Source organism: Schistocerca serialis, chromosome 6, assembly GCF_023864345.2.
Source record: "Schistocerca serialis cubense isolate TAMUIC-IGC-003099 chromosome 6, iqSchSeri2.2, whole genome shotgun sequence".
NCBI lineage: Eukaryota > Metazoa > Arthropoda > Insecta > Orthoptera > Acrididae > Schistocerca > Schistocerca serialis.
The window spans coordinates 246,057,586-246,082,991 of record NC_064643.1 but is presented as its reverse complement, the minus strand read 5'-3'; the positions used below and the strand labels follow the sequence as shown (position 1 = coordinate 246,082,991).

The 25,406-nt window shown below is 39.1% G+C and overlaps 1 protein-coding gene across 6 annotated transcripts in view; it reads right to left on the bottom strand.

Annotated features, from left to right (window-relative positions):
- The window catches only part of LOC126483869 (uncharacterized), a 134,870-nt gene extending 111,614 nt beyond the window's left edge, over positions 1 to 23,256 (bottom strand). For 2 of the 6 annotated variants that reach the window (XM_050107103.1, XM_050107104.1), the window contains exons 1-2: positions 23,037 to 23,256; positions 21,212 to 21,353 (exon numbers count right to left, since the gene is read on the bottom strand). Coding sequence is in view for 4 of the 6 variants with exons in the window: in XM_050107099.1 (XP_049963056.1) it covers positions 6,896 to 6,907 (12 nt within the window). In the remaining 2 variants the exon portion in view is untranslated. Of the gene's footprint in view, positions 1 to 6,895; positions 8,184 to 21,211; positions 21,354 to 23,036 lie in introns of those variants that run through there. The other 4 variants (XM_050107101.1, XM_050107102.1, XM_050107099.1 and 1 more) reach the window with 3 other exon arrangements.
- Positions 23,257 to 25,406: the final 2,150 nt, after the last annotated feature.

Genomic DNA, 25,406 nt, shown 5'->3' with positions numbered 1-25,406 from the left:
ATGTTCAGAAAGGTAAGAAAATATTTGTGCACAGCAAGAGTGTCTGGAAGCAAACTGTAGAGTAACTGAGCATCAACATCAAATATTCAGCACTGAGGATAAAGATGTGACGCACAAATAAATGTGAATGAAACCACTGTACAACACACCTTAATATAGTACATGCCAAAAAAGGTTGTGAAGGATGGGAACGATCATTCAGCAGTCATATTAGAATATTGCTATGAAAGCAGCACAGATTTAAGTGAAGCTCAAGCCTGGCTGACAAACTAAAAAGTTGGAAAAGATCAAAATAAATGCAAGGAGAACAATATAACATGAATTTAATGCTTTTGAAAGCAAAATTTTGACTATCAACCTGAATAAAAATATTAAGGTGGTTTGGTATTACGTGACTTCTATAAGTGGTTTGAAACCATCTATTTGGTCACTGGGTTACCAAAACGGCACCAAGACAGAAGATAATAGGGACAAGTCCAAACTACTGAATCCCTTCTTCCAAAATTGTTTCACTACTGCAGATTGTAGTAAAGTTCCTTATTTCTCTCATCGCACACATGCCAAAATGGTAGATATTGATATAAGTAATTGCGCAACAGAAGATCAACTAAAATCACTCATTAGTGGAAAGGCATCTAGACCTGTACTTGTAAGATTCTCCATAGATTATACGAAATAATTTACTCCCCATCTAGTAGCAGTTTATCACAGGTTGCTGGACCAACAAAGCAATTGGAAAAAATCCCATATCACTCCTGTTTTCTGGAAGGGCTGTCCGACATATGTACATTGTGTGTGTGTGATTTGCATGTGTGTGTGTATGTGTGTCTTGTTGAGAAAGGTCAATAGCCAAAAGCTTTAATTGTGGAAGTCTTTTTGTTGTGCCTATCAACAACTCAGCATATCCACTATATGGTGAGTAGCAACTTTCTTTCTCATAATATTGTTACAGTCCATCCTGGATTTCCCATTGTTTGATCTCAATCACCTGCAGAATTATGGGACGTGTTTTATGTCCACTGTGATTACTTGGAGGATGAAAATCTCCTCTAAGAAAATAAATATAGATTCTGCAAACATATAGCCTTTAAAACACAGCTCATTCTGTTTGTCTAGTAGATCCAGAGCACTTTAGACATGGATGTTTAGTCCGTGACTGGTTTCAGGCTATGCCCATTTTCAAGTCAACCAATGTTTACCAAGTAAAATGTCTGTCCAAAACAGCAGTTTTAAATGGGTACATATGTGTATGGTCCCAACTAATATTCGTTAATGAATCACTCTGGAGTTATACAATCATATCTATTTTTACTTATTTACACAGAATTAAACACAATTTCTATAAGTTTATTTTGCAAAAATTATATTTAGGCCTATACTATTTTATAGCCACGGACAGGGAGTCCTGTTTCAATTTCAAAAACATTTTGGAATGTGAAACATGTTACTGTACATATTATGTAAATGTCCCATTTCATCACACAAAATGGCCCTCTTTCACAGTTAGAGATAATTATACATGCTGCTCCATGCTTCAAAATTATGTCTCCCATAACAAACCTGGTGGTTCCCAGAGCTTCAACAATTGGAAGAGCCTTGATCTGAAAGATCACTACAGATTCACTACCAATGATGCCTGCTCCTGATCCTGTCCAAGATCTTTGCCAATCCCACATGGGCTGATGTTCGATAGTCATTCAAATACTTTAGTAGGCCTGTTTGTAAATAAACTGGGAGGACAAGCAACCATTTCTGTAGCATTAGGTCATAATTCCTGTGATACAATTATTCATCTGTTATTCTGAATATTCTTTCGACAGTTTCTTCCATATCTAAGATGGTCTTCATTAACAGTACATCTTTGTTTCACTCGGCTACAAAGTTTGTTAGTGCAGCAATGAGTGGGATATCACCAACAATGTAATGTTCTTCCAATGGATTCCACAAAAGGCCCACACTATTTTTGTGTTTCATCCATTTTTGTATACTTCTATAAAAATATAATCTTGAAGATTTAGAGCCCATGTTGCCAATTGTCTGACAGATCCTTCAGGTTTGTCAGAAACCATAAATGGTGGTAGTTAGTCAGTGAGCGGTCTATTGTACAAACAGGGTTGGAAATAGTTAATGCTCTTACAAGGGTATGCAGCCGGATAGCATCGTCCTGACAACATGATATCTTCAGGTGAGATTGCAGGTGCACAGTCACATCAGAACTGAGGCAACATCAGATACAGCGGCTCCTTTACACCACAGAAACAGGCTGCTGCACATGCGCAAGAAGCAAGGAATTGCAGCACCACCAGCGGTAGAAACTAACAAAAGTGATAAATCGCTAACTAAGACACAGCAGGTTGAAAACCAGATCATTGTTATTTTATACCTGATAAAACAGGATGGCATATCTTGCTTAAAGGAAAACCTTTATCTCTGTTAATAATGTCATTGGATAATCTTATTTCGATGTATACAATCCTAGTATCGGGAAGACAGAGCAATAATTTGCATCTCTTTAAATGAGATATTACACCCTTCATTGAGACATTGTTCAGTGACAGTAAATTTTTCAGGCTGGAGCGAATGAGTGTGACGTTGATGTTCCTACAACATTCATGAACCGTACAAATAGTTTGTCCAATATAAGCCTTTCTGCACTGACAAGGAATTTTATATACCCCAGGCTTCCTCAATCCCAAATCATCTTTAACAGATCCAAGAATGGCTCTAGTTTTAGTCAAAAGCAAAAGGAAATTTTTAATATCATATTTTCTGAGGATTCTTCAACTTTTCAAAGAAATACTCCCTGAAATGGGTAAAAAAGCAACAGCTTTAAAAGTGTCCATTGTTGGTTCACATGGTGGTCCAAATTGAAAAGCACAAACAACCTGATGACCAGTACATCTATTTTGTATGAAAACTTCCTTAAGATAATCCAGTTCTGCATCAAATTATCATAATCTGAAATAGCATAGGATCTCTAGGCCAGTGTATGTAAAACTCCCATGTGTTGACATGGTGGATGATAACTAGTAGAATGGAGGCACCGGTCCGTAAACATAGGGTGCAGGTTTATAGTATACGCTCTGTACCAAAGTTCTGTTTTCTTTTTTATGTACTAAAACATCCAAACAATGTCATTTGCCATCTTTTTTAATTTCCATCAAAAATTTGATGCATGGATGAAGGGAGTTAAAATGATCCAAAAGCAATGAGGAGCTTCCATTCCATGAGGCCAAATGATAAAAATATCATCCACAAATCCAAAAAAAATGTGGGTTTAAGAGAAGTAGCCCTGAGTGCAGTATCTTCAAAATCTTCCATGAAATGACTGGCAACAATAGGAGAAAGAGGACTCCCCATAGCCAAACCATCAGTTTGTTCTAAAAAAATGTATCATTACATAAAAAATAAGTTTTATTCAATACAAGGCAGCAAAGCCCAGTAGTTTTATCACCCAAGGCTGACCAATTAGCAACAAAGACTCCTCCAAAGGTAACTGAGTAAAAAGTGAAACAACATCAAAATTAACTAGAAGATCAATGTTACAAAACATTGAGGATTGAATAGAAGCACCTATAGAGGGTGAACATTCCAAGTGAGCCACTCACAACACAAATGTGGCGAGGAGTAGGTAAAATTACATTTTCTGAATCAGGATAGCCCCAATTTCCATTAAGTAGATGCCTCAAGATTTTTATTTCCTGCAGTCTTTATCTAGACAGCCACATCAACCTCTATCTGTGACTAGCAATTTTGCATGTTCATACTGAAGAAATATTTCACTAACATCAGACAGTCCAAGGTATCATCAACTCATGGCAAAGGTGTACATCCTTTTGGTTATCCTGGTCAAAGAACTCCATCAGTCATTACGTTGTTAATTCAGGAAAATGGACTCTCGTTCAAACACTTAAACAAACATTCCACCACCAGAACATCCATCTCAACACAACCAATTATGTACAGTATATTGCATCCATCAACAAAAATATGAAACATTTCTAGTTTTCTCAGTAAAATTGATAGAATTTCGATTTAAACTGATCTGCACACTAGTGGTTTAAATACCTTGGCTACATGACAGAAAAAATAATGCTCTATTTAAAAAACTATAATTTGTAACTTTAATTCTCTGAGAAAAAACTGAATAAACCATGTTTATAACTACACAGAAAGAGTAACTTTTCTTGTGATTACCTATATCAATAACTACTCCTTGTGCTTATCTTTTTGTAAGTTACACAAAAACATCATGTGTGCATCCTGTATATGTTGGTTTCTGTTGAACAATAACTTAAACACTGTGCTCGCATACTGTGATAGAGTTTCCAGAATGAAATTTTCACACAGTGGAGTGTGCGCCGATTTGAAACTTCCTGGTAGATTAAAATTGTATGCCGGACCGAGACTCGAACTCAGAACCTTTTGCAGGCAAGTGCTCTATCGACTGAGTTGCCCAAGCAAGACTCATGACTCATTCTCATAACTTTAATTCCGGTGGTGTCATGTCTCCTACCTCCCAAACTTCACAGAAGCTCTCCAGTGAAACTTGCAGCACTAGCAACCCTGGAAGAAAGGCCACTGCAGAGACATGGCTTAGCCAAAGCCTGAGGGATATTTCCAGAATGACATTTTCACTCTGCAGCAGAGTGTGTGCTGGTATGAAAATCCCCACCGTGTGACCAAGACTCAAACTTGGAACCTTTGCCTCTCGCAGGTGAGGGCTCTAACAACTGAGCTACCCAAGCACGACTCACGACCTGTCCTCACAGCTTTAATTCCACCAGTTCCTTGTCTCCTATTTTACAAACTTCACAGAAGCTCTCCTGCAAAAACATGCAGCACTAGCACTCCTGAAGAAAAGATATTGCAGAGACTTGGCTTAGTTACAACCTGGGTGTTGTTTCCAGAATGAAATTTTCACTCTGCAGCAGAGTGTGCACTGATATGACAATTACTGGCAGATTAAAAATGTGTGCCAAACTGAGACTCGAATCAAAACCTTTGCCTTTTGCAAGCAAGTGCTCTTCTGTGTTCGAGCCTCGGTCCGGAACACAGTATTAATCTACCTGGAAGTTTCATATCAGCACACACACCAGCGCAAAGTGAAAATTTCTTTCTGGAAACATCCCAGAATGTGGCTAATCCTTGTCTCCACAATACCCTTTCTTCCAGGAGCACTAGTCCTGAAAGGCTTGTGGGAGAGCTTCTGTGAAGTCTGGAAATTAGGACACGCAGTCCTGTCAGAATTAAAGCAGTGAGAACAGGTTGTGGGTCATGCTTGGATAGCTCAGATGGTAGAGCACTTGCCCAAGAAAGACAAAAGTTCTGAGTTCAAATCTCGGTCCGCATTCAGTTTTAATCTGCCAGGACGTGTGATACAGTTGTTGACAAACTATAAATAGAGAGAGAAATGTATAGCAATTGATACAAGAACTCTTTCAGAATACTTGTAAATAGCACATACTTATTTCTGTATTTAACAGGTTCATGTTTTATATGCTTCTTGTAGATCTGATGATGGCTGTAGAGCCAAAACTGTTTATCTGTGCAAATAAAACAAAATGTGATACAGTGAATTCTATAATTTATTTAAATATCGGGATCACTAGTCTCCTCCAAAGGTAAAAGCAACCTCATTTCATGCATTATCTTTTGTTCTGAGTGCTGAGCTTCACCTGAAGCTGCTGCATTCTAGTTCTGTATTCATGTTCATAGTATCATTTTATTCACTGTTCAGTTGAAAACTAGAATTAATTCTGTTTTGGCCCAAATTCTGAGGTTGAAATTTATGTTTCTTTTTACACCACGGCTGAAGCATCTATTCCAACTCATTACTCACTCTCACCTTGTTTGTGGTCTCATTCACTCCAGTTTCTGAGAGTCTTAAGTTTACAGCTGTGATCCTACAACAGGCAAACTATGGAAGATGCATGTGCTCATGAGTTGTGCTTATGTGAATATGTGTGTGTGTGTGTGTGTGTGTGTGTGTGTGTGTGTGTGTTGGCCAGAAGCTCACACATTTAGTACTCTTTTTGTTGTGCCTGTCTGTTATGTAAATTTTCATTCACTCCAAATCTTAACCCTTTTAGTGCCAAATACGATCTGATCGTGATCCAGATTTTCGGCGAAAAATGCCAGTAACGATCTGATCGTGATGCCTTTCTCATTCATTTTTTCCGCGCTTGAAGGCAAAATTGTTAGTATTTCCTAGCGAATGAGAAAGGCATCACGATCAGATCGTTACTGGCATTTTTCGCCGAAAATCTGGATTACGATCAGATCGTATTTGGCACTAAAAGGGTTAAATCTCCAAAAACTCTTCACCTTCGAATTACACATGTATTTTACATACCTTCTGGAATGCCGTACGGTGTGCGTGTGTGTGTGTGTGTGGGGGGGGGGGGGGGGGGGTTGCGCATATGTACACGTCACTCCATAAGGCACATAAAAACATATGCATATTTGAATGCAATGCTGGGTCAAAATTTCAAAGCAATTGCTGAATAACTTTCAAAGATTTATGATTTTACACTTTCATTTATACAGATTTCATATCCTGTTTTTCAGCTGGTGATATTTGCTTGGACATAGTGTCAGGCAAAAAGTACATTTGACAAACATTACTTCAAATATTATTACATAGTATATGGAATATAAGAAATAAGAAAATAAGGAACTGTTTAATCAACAACAGTACAGTACAGAAGATAATTAACACAAAGCCATTGTATGCAACATAAATAAACAATGCAGGTTAACAGATAGTGAAAGGAAAACAGAGACTTTTTAAAAGTAAGGAACCATCAGTGAGCATCAATACTTCATCAATTATTAATAGATTCCACCAAATAACATCAGACTTTTTTTTGGAGCTATCAGTCTTCTGACTGACCTGGTGCGGCATGCAACAAATTCCTCTTCTGTGCCGAACTCGTCATCTCAGAGTAGCTCTTGCACTCAACACCCTCAACTACTTGTTGGCTGCTTTCCAATCTCTGTCTTCCTCTACAGTTTTTACCCCCAAAGTTCCAAGTCGCACCATGGAAGTTATTCCCTGATATCGTAAAATGTGTCATATCATCCTGGCCATTCTTCTTGTCAATGTTTTCGATATGTCCTTCCTCCACCAATTCTGTGGAGAACCTTCTTACTCCTTGTCTTATCAGCCAACCTGGTTCTCAACATTCTTCTGTAGCATCACATCTCAAACCGTTCAGTTCTCTTCTGTTCTGGTTTTTTCCATAGTCCATGATTCACTGTCATACATTCCTGTTCTCCTAATATACATTCTCAGAAACTTCTTCCTCAAATTAAGGCCTTTGTTTGATACTAATACATTACTTCTGGTCAGGGGCACCCTCTTTGCCTGTACTACTCTGCTTTTTATGTTCTCCTTTCTTTGTCCATCATGGATTATTTTGCTTCCAAGGTAGCAGAATTTCTTAACTTTGTTTACTTTGTGATCATCAATTTTGATCTTAAATTTCCTGCTATTCTCATTTCAGGTACTTCGTATTACTTTCATCTTTCTTCAGTTTACCCTCAATCCATATTCTGAACTCGTTAGACTGTTCATTCCAATCACTCAACAAATTCTGTAATTCTTTTTCATCTTGACTGATGTCATCAGTGCCCACTCTTGAATCTTTCTTTCATTTCCATCATTGGTTCTTCTAGAACACATTGAACAGTAGGGGCAAAAGACTGCATTCTTTTCTTACAACATCCTTTTTAATCTGAGCACTTCTTTCTTTGTCTTCCAATCTTATTGTCCTCTCTTGGTACTTGTACATATTGCATACTACCCATTCTTTCCTATTGCCTATTGCTATTTTTCTCAGAATTTTGAACACCTTGCACAATTTTACTTTGTCGAAAGGTTTTTCCAGGTTGACAGAACCTACAAACGAGTCTTGATTTTTCTTCACTCATACTTCCACATTATCAAGCAGAATGTCAGGACTGCCTATCTACTTACTGCATTTACCTTTCCTAAACCCAAACTGACTGTCTTCTAACAGATCCTCAATTTTCTTTTTCATTCTTTTTGGATGCGTAAGCTGTTCAGTTGATTGTGCAATAGTTCTCGCAACATGCTAAGGTTCTTTAGTTCACACCATAGATCACTATTTCTCCTCATATTGTCACTATTGCATGAGATATTTGATTTGCTGAGGCCAATTTTTCCAAATACAACACAACACAACACAACAGTTAGTATATATATTGTTGTTAGAATACCTAATGTTCTAAACAGGTCTCTACATGTAAGTCTAGGAACTTTGAACATGTAAAGTTGCTTAGCAACAACCAATCCCCACAGGTTGCACAAAAATTCGCTCTTCAGGTTCTTGTAACTGATTATGAGTTATTATTTCTGTTTCCTTGGGACAACAGTGTGTCTCAGCTATTTTTCATGTGTGCATCCTGCCGCAGATGTGTGATGGAAAATGGCAGGGAACTACTGAACACTTGGAATTGTTTTTTCAGTAGTCCCACACAGGGACTTCAAAGCCATTTATAGTGCTCTTCAGCACCTGAACGCTTTTGAAAACCAAATGTATGAATCCATCAATGAAGTCAACTTAGGTGACAACCAAGAGACGCTTGTCACCAATCACCCATGAAACAGCAAAGCTGCTCACAAGACCAATAAACTTCCCCATGTGACAGGTGGTCCTGAGCAGTGGTGGATACACATTTTTAACAGTTCAACAGGCTGAGAATGATAAGCAATGGATCACCCCAGGGAATAATTCTCCCTCCCCCCTCTGCTTTTCAACCCTTTTACACTGGAACTGCACACTTGTTTGCCATAAAATGTAACAGTTTTACAGGGTGCTGATGACTTGAATATACAGGATGAGCATTAATAAAACCAACAAACTGCAAGGACCAACTCCTGACTGGGACTGGAGGAAAAAAGGTCCTATGTCCAGAAATGCATCACTGCCACAGTATATGGCACTGATGACTGAAAGTCCTTCTGGCCACATGTGTTGTCTGTCACCCACAGATGACAATTATGCAGATTGATGATGTCAGTTCTGGTAATGGTTGCTTCATCAGAAAAGAGGACTGATGACAGAAATCCCATAATTGTGATGCTCTGGTGCAAAAACAGAATCCTTCCTGCAGAGAGATATCTGCTGCTGATAATCATTGCACTTGTTACAGGTGACATGGATAGTAGCAGTTGTCATGCAGAACACACATAATCTTACTTTGGCTTGCAACCTGTTGGTGAGCCATTTGCCTGGAGCTTGTACTAGGGTTCATCTCAATATCCTGTAGAAGCTGATCTTACAAATCTGACGTATCCACAATCCACAGCATCCCTCTATGTTCATCTGTCTGAAAGGGCCCTTGATCACACCAATGCAAAGAAAGGGCTTGAAATGTTGTGTGATGTGGTTGGTGTCTGTGAGGGTACTTGTTCTCATATAGCTATGCGGACTCTCAACCATTTCCATCTGCTTGGCCTGTTCCTGACATGAATACCGGGCCATTCTGCTACTTACAGTACTCTGCATAAATCACACGGCATGCAGCACATAAGGAACACACGGAACGTGGTCAAAAGAAATGTCATTTGTCAGCACTGTCTACCGTGGCACAAATGCATTTCCAGACACATGTTCATAGGACCTTTTTTCCTACATTTCCAGTCAGGAATCAGTTCCTGCAGTATGTTGGTTTTATTAATGTTCACCCTGTATATTCAGTGAGACCCTTTCTAGTGGCCTGCTGAGGGTGGATCAAGTTATGTCTAGGCTACATGTGTATACGGTGAAGAATGGTTTTGATTGATCATCTAGCAAAGTCTTGGTTCTACTCTTCACCAGACACAGGGTTCTTCCAATAGTGATGCTGAAGCCTGGGCCATACAAATTACTAGCCAAGGCAGTGGTCAAATACCTTGTACTCAATATAGAGCACAAATTTCAATGGAAGAAACATATTACAGAAGCTGTTGTTGATAGCAGATGCAGACATTGGACTAAGACTGGCACGCTTTGGCACACCCATACATGGATTACACTTCTCTTTGTTTCGGGGTCAGCTCCAAACACACATCCAAGACAGTTCCACAAATGTCAGTGTGCAATATGCAGTTTATGCCAACTAACATGGTTTTAGCTAAAGCAAATGGGCCTCCCCTACATCTATGTCATGAATACCTGAGTGGAAAATTTTTACTCAAATTATCGCAGTTCATGCCTGATCTGGAATTACAAGATGTCTAGGGTTGACAGAAGCGTCCGATCCCACGCGTCGGCTTTGACCCGTGACATAAGGGTGTTGTCATATGTGCCGTCATGACGGCACGGGGTTTGGTTTGTGAGTGTGGCGTGTTTATAGATGTCGTCGTGTTGTGCTCTCTGGTGGTATGTTCAGGGTTTTCGTTTGTGTGGTGTAATGGGCTCAGTTTGCTTTTGCTCATTATCCAGAATTGTTCGAGTGTCGGCTGTGTTTGTAGTGGAATTCGTTTCAGTGAGTTAACGATTTTGTGTGAAGGTTAATTTAGTGTTGTTCGCTGTACATTGTGTGGTAATTTTAGTAAAATTAATTGGTTGTTGTTTTTGTTCAGGAATAGATATGACGAATAAAATTAACAGTGCGCAGGTCAAGGGAAGTGTTTGATCCCAATGTGTGGCTGTGTATGTTATTGGTATCGGGAGATGTTTTTGAGCTATATAGGCCAAGGGAAGTGTTTGATCCTAATTTATGGGATCTGGAGCTGCTGTTGAGCTACATAGGTCAAGGGACATTCCCGATTCCAGATATTGTGTTTAGTGGTATTTGGGGAGTCTTGTGATGTCGGGTTTTTTTTCGCCGTTTGTGTGGTTTTGTATGGGGATGGGGTGTCTAAATTTGTTTATACTTAGTTCGCCCCCACCCAAAAACACCCTATTTCCTGTGCTTGTCCCATTAGTGTCATTAGGTTTTTTGTGGAAAGTGTGTGTGTTTGTTTTTCGATGTATATTCGTCCTCATAGTGTGTACGTACCGACTTTATATGTGCCATATTGGAATCGTGGTTTATGGTTGTTTCCGCCATATTTGTGACGTCATGGGTCAAAGCAGACGGGTGGGATCGGACACTTCTGTATTTCCTATGTCTATTCCTTAATGGGGTTATGCTATTTCTTTAGATACTGGCTCAAAAGTCTTCCCCCCCCTTGCTGCCGTATACACAGACACTAGTCAATTTCTCAAGCAAAGTGTGTCTGCATTATGACTTTTAGCAGTCTTTTTCTGAGCGGTGAAAATTTTTGTTTTCTGTGGCTCATTCACCTAAAATATAATGCCATAAGATAGTAGAGCGTGGCAGTAGCTGCAGTACGCAGTACTGACAGCATCAGTATCACAAGGAGAAATAATAGTATGGGAGCAAAAGAGGCTGAACTAATCTTGCATTGATGGCGAAGAATACAATCAGTTCCACTTAAGATTACTGTCAGTCTACAGACCCAAAAACTTACAAGATCTCACACTCATTACACCATCAAAATTAATATTAACCTAATTTTAAAACTTTTTGCTCACATATGAACAAATGTCACATGTTTTGACTGCTTTCAGAGAGACTCCATTTGAAACAAATCACTTTAGAACTTCCATAAATACAGTATTTTCAGTTCCTTCAAGATTACTGATGTCTACTTTGTTAATCAAAATGTTTGTGTCAGCAGAAAGGGTAAAATGTGACTCAAAGCTGATACACAGTGGACTTTTGGGACTCCATAGTTCACCATGCCCCACTTATATGCACAGATACTGCTTCTGTGATATTCAGCAAAACAGTCTTCTGTTCTTCAGTTAGAATGTAATCCACATCCAAGGCGACCCACTTAAAACATAAAACTTTTTCTTAAGAGGTCATCATGTTTGACTCGTCTGAAGGCTTTGTAAAGATGACAAAAAATTTCAATGAGACACATTCTTCTATTGATGGATTCTGTGATTTGGTTAGTAAATGAGAATACATCCCGTTCACTTGATGTACCCTGTTGGAAGCTAAACTGAGTTTTGTTTTGTAAGTTGTGGCTGTTGAGAAGATTGACTAGCCTTCTTTGAACAAGTTCCTATAAATTTTTGAGAAGCACATTAGGTGGGAAATCGGATAGTAATTAGTTACTTTTACTTTATCACCCTTTTTATAAAGAGGATTAACAACCATAGTTGTAAATCAGAGCTTGCTCCACCCAAGGTCAACTTCCTAGATTAGATTAGATTAATACTTGTTCCATAGATCATGAATACGACACTTCGTAATGATGTGGAACATGTCAGGTTAATAAAAGATGTCTGTACAAGATATTACATTACACAAAATATTGCATGACACTAATGTTTAAGTTAGGGTTTTTTTCCCCTCCCTTAATTTATATCTAAAAATTCAGCCAATGAGTAGAAGGAGTTGTCATCTAGAAATTCTTTTAATTTATTTTTAAATGTTGGTTGACTATCTGTCAGGCTTTTGATGCTGTTTGGTAGGTGACCAAAGACTTTTGTGGCAGCATAATTTACCCCTTTCTGTGCCAAAGTCGTATTTAACCTTGCATAGTGAAGATCATCCTTTCTCCTGGTGTTATAGCTATGGACACTGCTATTACTTTTGAACTGCGTTGGATTATTAACAACAAATTTCAGAAGTGAATATACACTCCTGGAAATTGAAATAAGAACACCGTGAATTCATTGTCCCAGGAAGGGGAAACTTTATTGACACATTCCTGGGGTCAGATACATCACATGATCACACTGACAGAACCACAGGCACATAGACACAGGCAACAGAGCATGCACAATTTCGGCACTAGTACAGTGTATATCCACCTTTCGCAGCAATGCAGGCTGCTATTCTCCCATGGAGACGATCGTAGAGATGCTGGATGTAGTCCTGTGGAACGGCTTGCCATGCCATTTCCACCTGGCGCCTCAGTTGGACCAGCGTTCGTGCTGGACGTGCAGATCGCGTGAGACGACGCTTCATCCAGTCCCAAACATGCTCAATGGGGGACAGATCCGGAGATCTTGCTGGCCAGGGTAGATGACTTACACCTTCTAGAGCACGTTGGGTGGCACGGGATACATGCGGACGTGCATTGTCCTGTTGGAACAGCAAGTTCCCTTGCCGGTCTAGGAATGGTAGAACGATGGGTTCGATGACGGTTTGGATGTACCGTGCACTATTCAGTGTCCCCTCGACGATCACCAGTGGTGTACGGCCAGTGTAGGAGATCGCTCCCCACACCATGATGCCGGGTGTTGGCCCTGTGTGCCTCGGTCGTATGCAGTCCTAATTGTGGCGCTCACCTGCACGGCGCCAAACACGCATACGACCATCATTGGCACCAAGGCAGAAGCGACTCTCATCGCTGAAGACGACACGTCTCCATTCGACCCTCCATTCACGCCTGTCGCGACACCACTGCAGGCGGGCTGCACGATGTTGGGGCGTGAGCGGAAGACGGCCTAACGGTGAGCGGGACCGTAGCCCAGCTTCATGGAGACGGTTGCGAATGGTTCTCGCCGATACCCCAGGAGCAACAGTGTCCCTAATTTGCTGGGAAGTGGCGGTGCGGTCCCCTACGGCACTGTGTAGGATCCTACGGTCTTGGCGTGCATCCGTGCGTCGCTGCGGTCCGGTCCCAGGTCGACGGGCACGTGCACCTTCCACCGACCACTGGCGACAACATCGATGCACTGTGGAGACCTCACGCCCCAAGTGTTGAGCAATTCGGCGGTACGTCCACCCGGCCTCCCGCATGTCCACTATACGCCCTCGCTCAAAGTCCGTCAACTGCACATACGGTTCACGTCCACGCTGTCGCAGCATGCTACCAGTGTTAAAGACTGCGATGGAGCTCCGTATGCCACGGCAAATTGGCTGACACTGACGGCGGCGGTGCACAAATGCTGCGCAGCTAGCGCCATTCGACGGCCAACACCGCGGTTCCTGGTGTGTCTGCTGTGCCGTGCGTGTGATCACTGCTTGTACAGCCCTCTCGCAGTGTCCGGAGCAAGTATAGTGGGTCTGACACACCGGTGTCAATGTGTTCTTTTTTCCATTTCCAGGAGTGTATATACTGTGAGGATCCCTAGATCCTTAAATAGATGTCTGCAGGATGACCATGGGTGAGCTCCAGCAATTATTCTGATTTCACGTTTTTGAGCAATGAATACTTTTCTACTCAATGATGATTTACCCCAGAATATGATGCCATAAGAAAGCAGTGAATGAAAGTAGGCATAGCAAACTAATTTACTGAGATTCTTATCACCAAAATTTGCAATAACCCTAATAGCATATGTAGCTGAGCTCAGACGTTTCAGCAGACCATCAATGTGTTGCTTCCAGTTTAACCTCTCATCAATGGACACACCTAAAAATTTTGAAAATTCTACCTTAGCTACAGACTTCTGTTCAAAGTCTATATTTATTACTGGAGTTGTGCCATTTACTGTACGAAACTGTATATACTGTGTTTTATCAAAATTTAAAGAGAGTCCGTTTGCTGAGAACCACTTAATAATTTTGTGAAAAACATCATTTACAATTACATCACTTAGTTATTGGTTTTTGGATGTTATTACTATACTTGAATCATCAGCAAAAAGAAATAACTTTGCATCTTCATCAATGTGGAATGGTAAATCATTAATGTATATCAAGAACAGTAAAGGACCTAAGACCGAACCCTGTGGGACCCCGTACTTGATAGCCCCCCAGTTTGAGGAATCAGCTGTTGTTTTAATATTACATGAACCACTTATTTCAACTTTCTGCATTCTTCCAGTTAAGTATGAATTAAAGCATTTGTGCACTGCCCCCCTCAAACCATAATGATTTAGCTTATCTAAAAGAATTCCATGATTTACACAAATTTACCTTCGAAAGTCAACCATGGAAAGGTCTTCCAGGAAAAAATTTCCACCATCCTGTCCAAGAATGCAGGAGATGGCTACATCAGATTTAGTGGGTAGCCACCTAGAAGGCGTTAATGAGTCGGAGCATTGGCGATCACCAATTCTTATGCCAGTTTATAAGAACAGGATCAAACAAGATAAGCTCAACTACACTGCAACTAATAATATTAATCCTCTATTTAAAGCAGGAAAACTAAAGAGTTTGATGGACGAATTAGATAAACACAAAATTTTAGTAGCAGGACTCCAGGAAATGAGAAATACTACAGAAGAACCATTCGAATCACAAGGCTACAGAATTTACATCGGGAAACCTGGAATAAGGGTTATGAAGAATGTCCCCAATTTGGAACTGGGTTTATAGTCAATGTGAAAATAATAGATTCAGTTATCGATTTTCAAGCCATCTCCCCTAGAATCACAACTTTGAGTTTAAAAGCATCCAATAAAATTTATACCATCATTAATGCTCTCATGCCCCTACTAATGAAAAGAATTTTCTGACAAAGACTAGGAAAGAAGTGGAAAAGTTTGGGGATCTCCTTGACAAAACAATAAACCAAGTAAATATTAACAATGTTAAGATCCTGTTAGGGGACTTCAATGTCCAACTCGGAAGAGAAAAGAAATACCGGGATATCACTGGGAAATGGGCTCCACATAAACAAACAAATAATGGTCAAAGACTTGTTGAACTCTGTAGGGAACACAAACTGATCTCAAAGCCCACATACTTCAAAAGGAGGCCAAACAAACTTAAAACTTTGAAACATCCTGATTGGAGAAAAGGAGAATGGCAACTGGATCATGTATTTATCAACAAATTCTTCCACAGAGAAATCTACAATGTTGATGGAAATGAGCGTTTGGCCTACAGGTTCAGATCATTCCATTGTCAAAATCAAAATTAAGTTCACACCACTAAGAAAAGAAGCCAAAGTGCAATAAACGAAAGAGGAACTTTGATCCCCACCAATTAATTAGAAATGATAAATATAGAGAAGTCACACAAAACATAAAGCCGACAGATAATTTAGAAGAACTGGTTCAAGTTCTCAGACAACAAGCAGAAAATTTAGCCCCATTGAGCCCACGAAAAAGATATGTCTTGTGGAACTCAGAATGTGACAAAATTCATGAAGAAAGACACCATGCATGGTTAAAATTTCAAACACACAAAACAGAAGAAAATGCAACCAAACTCAAAAATACCAGGAAAATGTTCACACAAATGATCAGGCAAAGCAAGAGACAATCACAGAAAGATCTAATCGACTTTACAGAAGAAAATTACCATAAAACCAATTCCGGAGACTTTTACAAAATGTTTGGAAGACAATTACAAAAATTTGCCCTGCCCATGTTAAAGCTGAAAAGGGAAGATGGAAAAATGGCACATAATGACAAGTAAAATGCCAAAATCATGGCAAAAGCATTTAGTAAACTTTTGAATTGTGAAGAACCCCAGGAACTTTTAGCAATTAATACAGAATCACCCATCAAGACTCCACATGATCTCAGAAATCCTCCAACAATTCAAGAGGTGGAAACGGCACTTAGAGAGATGAAAAATGATAATCCATGCAGAGAAGATAAAATTATAAGGCATGCAGAGAAGGCCAAGTTTTTGCAGAAATGTGCCAGTGATACAGTTTAAAATCCTTACACATAGCCCTAACAAAAATCTGGATAACAGAAAAGTTTCCCGAACATTGGACCACAGCTATAATCCACCCACTCCACAAAAAAGGAGATAAAGGCAACCCACGTAATTACAGAGCTATCTCTCTCTTAGACTGCACATACAAATTTTCTCCAGAATCCTATACAAGAGGATCAAAGAGCAACTAGAGGAAGAATTAGGCGAATACCAAGGAGGCTTCAGACCTTGGAGAAGCTGTGCAGAACAGATCATCACTTTAAAATTAGCCATAGCATATTACAAGAAATGAAATAAACCTCTTGTAATAACCTTCGTGGATTTTAAAAAAGCATATGACTGTATTCATAGACCTTCAATGTTAAAAATCTTAAGAAATTTCGGGCTCCATACAAAATTAATCAAACTGATAGTACTCACCTTAACCATCACTGTATCAAAAGTCAAGTTCAGGGGGAGGGGGGACTCTCTGTGCCATTCATCATAAAAACAGGTTTAAGACAAGGAGATTGCACCCCTGCTGTTTAATGTGCTTTAAAATACATAATGAGGGAATAGTACAAGACTAACCCAAAGAACATCCAAATCGGGAGACCCAAAGATAACATAAGTTTAAATTTTCTAGGATTTTGCTGATGACCTTGCTCTCTTGTCCAACAGTATTCAGGAAACCAAACAGTTACCTCACTACAGGAAATATCACAGAAAACTGGTCTTGGAATATCCTTTGAAAAAAACAGTCATCACGTTAACTGACACACCACTCATAAACAAAATTGCCATAGGAAACCAAGAAATCAAAATTGTAGATAAATTTAAATATCTAGGAGAAATCATAACACATAACCTCAATGAAAAGCCAACATGGCATAACAGAATAAACAAATTGACTGGAGCACAATATATCACCAAGAAAACCTACAACAAAAAGAGCCTGTCAATAGCAACAAAATTAAAACACTGCAAAACAGTCACTCAACCAGAAATAACATACGCAAGTGAAACCATCTTCAAAACAACTAACATTGCACAAATAAACAAAATACTCAAAATAGAGAGAAGAATCATCCGAATGTGCATCAACGAATCATACCAGAAATATGGACACTGGAGAGTAGTTACAAATGAAACAGTCTACAAGGATATAGAACCGGTAATGAGTACAATCAGGAAGAAACACATTTCATTTTTCGGACATCTAATCAGAACACCAGAGAACAGGATCATTAGGAGAATAACAGAAAAATTGTGGAATAGTAAGTGCAACATTAAGTGGATTGCAGAAATCAAGGAAGATATGGATGAGCTACAGATTACATTGGAAGACCTAAGAAACAAAACTGACAAAATCAGGAAACTCACAGACAAACAAACCAGACTGCAAATGAGAATCAACAGACAGACAATAGAAAGGGTTGTTTCTGATGAAGAAAGAAGGATGGGATCCGAGAGAATGAAGAAGTACTGGGCTGACAGGAAACTGAAAAATTCTTTGTATAAAGTTGGCTAGAGTGGTCCAGTGAAGGCCATAAAATATAGAGAAGAGGATTAACAATGGCATACTTAAGTCTATCTGTGACACTTCTTTGTTACAATGATACATTAAAAATATGGCACAGCATCCCATTTATAAGACAACAGTGCTTAACAATTATTATGGTTCTTTCATCAATCAGTGGACTTTTTATTTTTCATTTTACTAACTGATCTTTCTATTTTATTTACAGTGACAGGAGACATCCGAATCTAGTTAACACTTGAGACACCTGTATCTTAAGAGCCATGGCGTTATCAATAGAGCCCTTACATCCAATTTGGGATGCATTTGACAGGAAATTATAGTTGAAATTCTCTGCTACTTCTCTAGTTTTATTAAAAATCATCTGACTGGTTAAAGAAGCCATCCATAATGCAGCTTATGAACTAAAGAAATCCAAAAGAGCAATAGAATACGTGATAAGTGGTGGAACCACTCAGTACAAGAGAAGGTAGAAAGTAAGAAGAAAACTTATAATAAATGGTTGAACTCAAGATCAGACAATGACTGGCTGGAATACAGAACGGAGAAAAGATGCACAGAAAACAACAATTAAGGCAAAAAACGAAGCCTGGCAGAAAACCGGTAAAGACCGAGAAAAAAGCACGGGGAATACACGAGCAAATAAAGCCTGGAAGGTATTAAAAACAATGACAACACAGAATAAAGATAAAGCAAATATAAACCTCATTAGCATGCAGGAATGGGTACAACACTACCAAGGACTACTAACTGAGAACAGAGCTGCATTCACTGAGAACCCACCAGGCATTGAAACCAGTAATGATAATGTACCATCGATAACCCCAAAGGGAGTCCAAAATGCAATGAATGCCATGAAAAACAGAAAGTCGCCAGGTCCAGGATTAATTTATATAGAACTAGTTAAAGCAGCACCGTCAAAACTCTTTGAGATATTGGCAGTGATTTTTGTCAAACGCCTTAGAGGTGACAAAGCCCCAAAGGACTGGAAAAAGGCAACAATTACATCAATATTTAAGAAGGGCAACAGGAGGAATTGTGCAAACTATCATGGTATTAGTGTGATGCCATCCATGGCGAGAGTCTATGGCCGTATCCTAAAAAAAAAGAGGATAGAAGAAGAAATAACTGAATCTGGAGAACAAAATGGATTCAGATCTGGTCACTCCTGTACTGATGGAGTATTTACCCTCAAAAACCTAGTGGAGAAAAGGGCAGCAAGGGGCCTTACAACCCACCTTGTCTTTGTAGACCTCCAGAAAGCTTATGACACAGTTCCACAGAACAAGCTATGGACAAGTCTAATTGATAATGGTCTGTCACCGAGCTATGTGAAAGCTGTCAGACTCCTCTACCAAGGTTGTACGGCAATGGTTAAAGTGAGAAATTAACTATCTCAAGAGTTTGAGGTGACAAAGGGACTACCCCAGGGATGCACACTTCCCCCTACACTCTTTAAAATCTACCTACAGGCGGCACTAAAATCATGGGAAAGAAAAAGCGAAGGAATGGGTGCCCCTATAGACGACGAGATCTTGTTCACTCTATTTTTTGCTGACGACCAAGTGTTAGTAGCTGGAGATGAGGAAGATACAAATTACATGCTCTGCAAATTAAAAGAATATTATGAAAAATGGGGTCTTGTCACAAATGTATCTAAAACAGAATATCTGAAAGTGGGAGGAAATACTGTTAACGACTTACAGCTCAGTTCTGACACTGCAAAAGGGGTCATAATTTTAAGTACTTGGGAGTGACACTGTCATCCAATGGTAGAAGTATGGATGATGTAAACAATAAAATAGGCCAGGGCAAGCGAGACATAAACAACTAAATGGTATTTTCTGGAACAAGAATATGATGCGCAGAACAAAACTTACCACCTACCACACAATTATTGAAAGTATCACAACATATCGTGCAGAGTTGTGGGAACTAACTCAGAAGCAGAAAGATCACCTGCTGGATGTTAAGGTGGATTTCTGGAGACGGAGTTGTGGATACTCCAGACTTGACCATATTAGAAATGATAGGCTCAGAGAGGTTATGCATGTCAAAAGCACAATCCTAGACTACATAGAAAGGAAGCGCCTACTCTGGTATGGCCACTTACAGCGTATGCCAGGCACAAGATGGCCAAAACGGGTATGGCAATGGACTCCACATCAAAGAAGAAAGCGCAGTAGACCTGCGAGATGCTGGAAAGACGACATCAACAAAGCAATGGCGGTGAGAGGTATTAACGAAGGAGACTGGAATGACCATGAACGATGGAGATTGGGATGCGAGAGGCGGCAGCAGCCGTAGAAATCTCGCTTATATATATACACTGTGTCTGAGTTCACTGATGTCTTATTAAATTTTCTCTGTCTCTCCTTTTATTATACAGCATCTTGTATGGTCTTTATTTTACTATTGTAATGACAAAAACAATTAGTTATTGACAAAATTATTTAACTGGATAGATAAAAAATCTACTCACCAAGCGGCGGCAGAACACACACATAAAAGACAGTTGTAACTGGCAAGCTTTTAGAGCCAGGCAGAAGGGTTGAAGGGAAAGGAATAGCGGTGAAGGAAACGGAATGCAGAGGTCTAGGAAAAGAGGTAGATTTCGGAATAGGCTAAAATGGTTCAAATGGCTCTGAGCACTATGGGACTTAACATCTATGGTCATCAGTCCCCTAGAACTTAGAACTACTTAAACCTAACTAACCTAAGGACATCACACAACACCCAGCCATCACGAGGCAGAGAAAATCCCTGACCCCGCCGGGAATCGAACCCGGGAGTGGGAAGCGAGAACGCTACCACACGACCACGAGCTGCGGGCTCGGAATAGGCCCCCACAACTGTTGGTCAGGGGAGAAAGAGTCGTTCCTTCTCATCCCGTATGGTAAGTCTCAACTGACATGCAGTTAGGTGTGTCTTTCTTGAAATCTCCCCCTTTTCCTAGACCTCTCCAGCCCATTTCCTTCACCCCTCTTCATTCTGCTGAAGGAGGAGCCATTGGCTCCAAAAGCTTGCCAATTTTTATGTGTGTGTTCTGCCGCCGCTTGGTAAGTAGATTTTTTATCTATCCAGTTGACTTACTTTATTATTGGAAGCATCAATTTCAGACTAATTAGACATACTGTTTGCCTTCCCAAAACCTTTTCTTAGAATATTGCCATGTAATTTGTAGAACGAGTCAAGTTTTGCAGTAACAGGCAGAAGCAGTGACCGCACGCTACACCTGTAAAGCATATTTACAACAAATTATGACTACTGATAATTGAAATTGGAATTGCATCTAGATTACCTTACATATTTGTACGTACACGGAGATGAACAAAAATATGGAAACACCACAAAAACAACATTACCATTCCTAATACGCTGCAGTAAAACCAATGACATTCAGAACAGCTTCCTGTCATCTCAATATGGTTGTCAAGGGAATCTTATAAAATTCTTCCAGGAAATTAGGGGCATGTTAAGGAACGATGATGGAGGTGGATTGCTGACACACGCCCTGCTCTCCAAAGTATATCACAAAGGCTCCATAGCATTGAGATCTAGTATCCAGGAGAGATGCAACAATTCTTCTCTGATCTCACAAAACCAGCTCTGGATGCTGTGAGACACGTGAGGGGACTGATGACCTTAGCAGTTTAGTCCCGATCAGCCAAAATGGTCAGATAATCTGCATGAAATTCTTAAACTGTCAAAATATTTGTAGGCCTACATAAAGATGAAAGAATCTAAAATTTTTTGGTTGTGTAGAAATTATTTCCTCCATAACCCCCATCCTAAATGTTCTAAAAATTTCACAGTATGTTAGTTGGTCATTGTACTTAGGGAATGTACAATCACAGTGGACAATACTTGTCCACAGAAAATATGAGAAATCTGCTAGGTGGACCTAGCTCTAGTCTCAAGGCGAAACAGTCATGGGCAATTAAATATTTATACTGTTCCCTGATTTTAAGTAAACTTAATGCAACACTGGTATTTCTGAATCAAAATAAGTACTGTACATTATCATAAGTCAGTGGGAACACAATTCATAATTTTGTTCAAAACCATTTTATAACAAAAATGAGAAACAGCATATTTATAGACAATATTATTCACAAATTATTGTTGTCTTCTGTCACGATTTTACTTCTTTATGACTATCCATGAATTTAAATTGCCTACACTGTAACAATCAACACTGCATTGATGAAAAGAGTTCATTTTTTTCCATCTGCTTTCATTTAGAATTAAGAGTTTCATGATTGTTACTAATGTTGATATGGTGTGTAAAAACCCCGTAGCATCTCTTATGGCATCAACAGCTTCATGCTGGAGATCACATCGTGTTACAATATGTTTACAAAGACATCCTACCCCATCACATTCAGTTTTTCCATGACCTGTTGCTGAAAATATCCATTCTTAATTCCTGTACTACAGTACCAAGTTCATAAAGCTTAAAGCGGTTCTTAAAATGAGATGCTGCACCATCAGTCACATACACATGTTTATGAAATGCATGACCTCCACATGCTATGTCATCAATTATCATGCTGACAGTGTAGCAAGCATGTGCACTGCCATGAATGAGATCGTCACTGACAACAGCAAAACAGTGTGATGTCCCAAGGAAGTTGGAAGGTTTGACCATAATCGCGTAAGACCATAATCTTAAATTTACGACGGCAAAGGGCAGCTCGAAGGCTGTCAGCACTGTTCATAGCAGTTTCTCTCATAAAATTCCCTGTGTCTCGCTGCCCGCTACTGTGCACCAGAGAGACTCCATCAGTTTTAATTGACACACAGTTGGTGGAGAGGGAAATTATTTTTGTCTTCAAGAATGGCGATAAAACTTATCCAGACAACTACAGTTCACAAGTTACGTGAAGGACATAAGCACTGTTTTCTAAATTCGTACCTCCATAATTGAAAGCTCAGAACTCCTATTGGGTTATCACATTATGTGTTTCTTTCATCGCCTTACAAATGAAGACAAGCTGCATATTCCCGCTGAGATATCATCTTACATCATTTGCGTTGTACCAACTTAACACCCCACTGTAGCTTTCTAACGTCTAAACAATAACAAATATCTTGAATCAAAACAATAACAAATCTACACACAACAACAACTGACAAACGACTACATCGCCCATAGACACTAGAGTACAGTCAGAGACTCTGGTACAGTGACGACAAACAGCGCTGCCAATAGCTTATTTGAAGGACTACCATAGAAGTTGCTTAAATTACTAAGAATTTTACGCACAAATATTATGTGTGTACTTGGATTTAATTAATGTATTCGTCAGAGCCACCTTAGCTGCCAAAACTAGCCTTATGTGAAAGGCAGTTTACCCATTTGTGGGCACTGAGATTTGGTGTGAATAGTTTTCATTTCGTAAGCAGCGACACTCATACATTATACCTGTAGAAAGACCGTACCATGGCCAGAATCACGCAAAATTTTTAACTGTGACACACTTTCATTCTCTTCCTTCGTGAGTTTGAGGATGAATGGGGCGGTGAGAGCAAACAGTTACCCCACAAGTGCTTATTTTGTTTTGCTACGTGTTGTAGAAGGCCCATGCTTAGTTAAATTCAAAAATAAGAACATAAGTACAATAAGAGAAAACTATTCATATTGTAGACTGGATTGTATAGCGATAAATGTGGTGCACTCATAAACCCAACAAATAAAGAGATCAAAATAATCTTTACCAAAATGAGAATTTTTCTTCCGCCGATCACTTCAATAAAGCCAGATATACAGATACAATTACAAAAACTTTAGGGTCAGTTTCACGATAGTGTGATAAAGCCAGAAATAGCTGTTTCCGGAAAAGAATACTATATTGCTCCTCAGAACTTTGTGACATACTGAGTTACTTATGTAATGAATCCCTCCACACTGGTACTTTTCCAAATAGGCTTAAATATGCTATTGTTAAACTATTACACAAAAAAGGAGACAAATTATCAGTGGAAACCTTCCATCCCATTTCATTATTGGCAATATTTTCAAAAGTGTTTTGAACGGGGTTATATACAATAGAATTCATAAACACTTAGTAGAGAAAAATATTGTCATTCACAGTCAGTTTGGATTTCGGAAAGTTTTGCAACTGATCAAGTTATATTCACTTTTCCAGATAATATTTTAGAATAAATAAATAAAAAGTTATTACCACTTGTAATAGTCTGTGTTCTGGCTAATGCTTTTGATTGTGTTAAGCATGATATCCTTATACAAAAATTTAAATATTGTTGGAAAATATGAATAGCAGGCTCATGGTTCTAATCCTATCCTTTTAATTGAAAGCAGTGTGTGTCTGTATCAGGTTTACCACACAACAATAGTAATTCAAAACATGAAACTATCAGACAAGGGGGGCCTCAGGGCTCTATTTTAGATCCCTTGTTGTTCCTGTTATATATTAATGACCTTCCATATGCAGTGTCACAAAATGCAAGTTTTGTCTTATTTGCAGATGATATAAGTACTGGTAAAAAAAAACAGTACCCGTGATCTCACTGAGGAATCATCTAATGAAATATTTGTATCAATGGATACATACAGTAGAATACCTCACAAAGAATACCTGACCCTATAAGTATAATGTATTCAAACAATGAAATTAAAGCTGTAGATGGTGTCAAATTTTTAGGGGTACAAATTGACCACAACCTAAATTGGAAAACTCACACTCTAGACTTTAATGCAATCCCATAGTTCAACTACATTTGCAGTACGCATGATAGCAGAAATAGGTGATTTAAATATGAACTAGTTAGTTTATTCGGCTTACTTCTATTCACTAATGAGTTATGGAATCATCTTTTGGGGAAACTCCTCTCACAAAGAGAACATTTTCAAAATTCAGAAACGAGTCATTAGAATTATATCTGGTGTCAGTCCTAGATCATCGTGCAGAAACCTCTTTAAGAAACTTGTATTACTACTACTTCTCAGTACAAATACTCATTGATGTCCATTGACATTTCCAACCTGTCTTTTTTTTCACAAAATAGTGCAAAACATGATTATAATACCAGAACAAAAACAATCTGTATAATGACTATAACAGCTTAACATTAGTACAAAAAGGAGTCAAATATGTGGGCACTCATATATTCAATAACTTTCCAGAGCATATCAAAGGTCTTGTAAGTGATAAAGATCGGTTTCAGAGTGAATTAAAGAACTTCTTGTTGGCTAACTCCTTCTACTCCATCAAGTAGCAGGCAGGACATATAACTAGCTCCATCATGCCAGTATTGTTTAAAA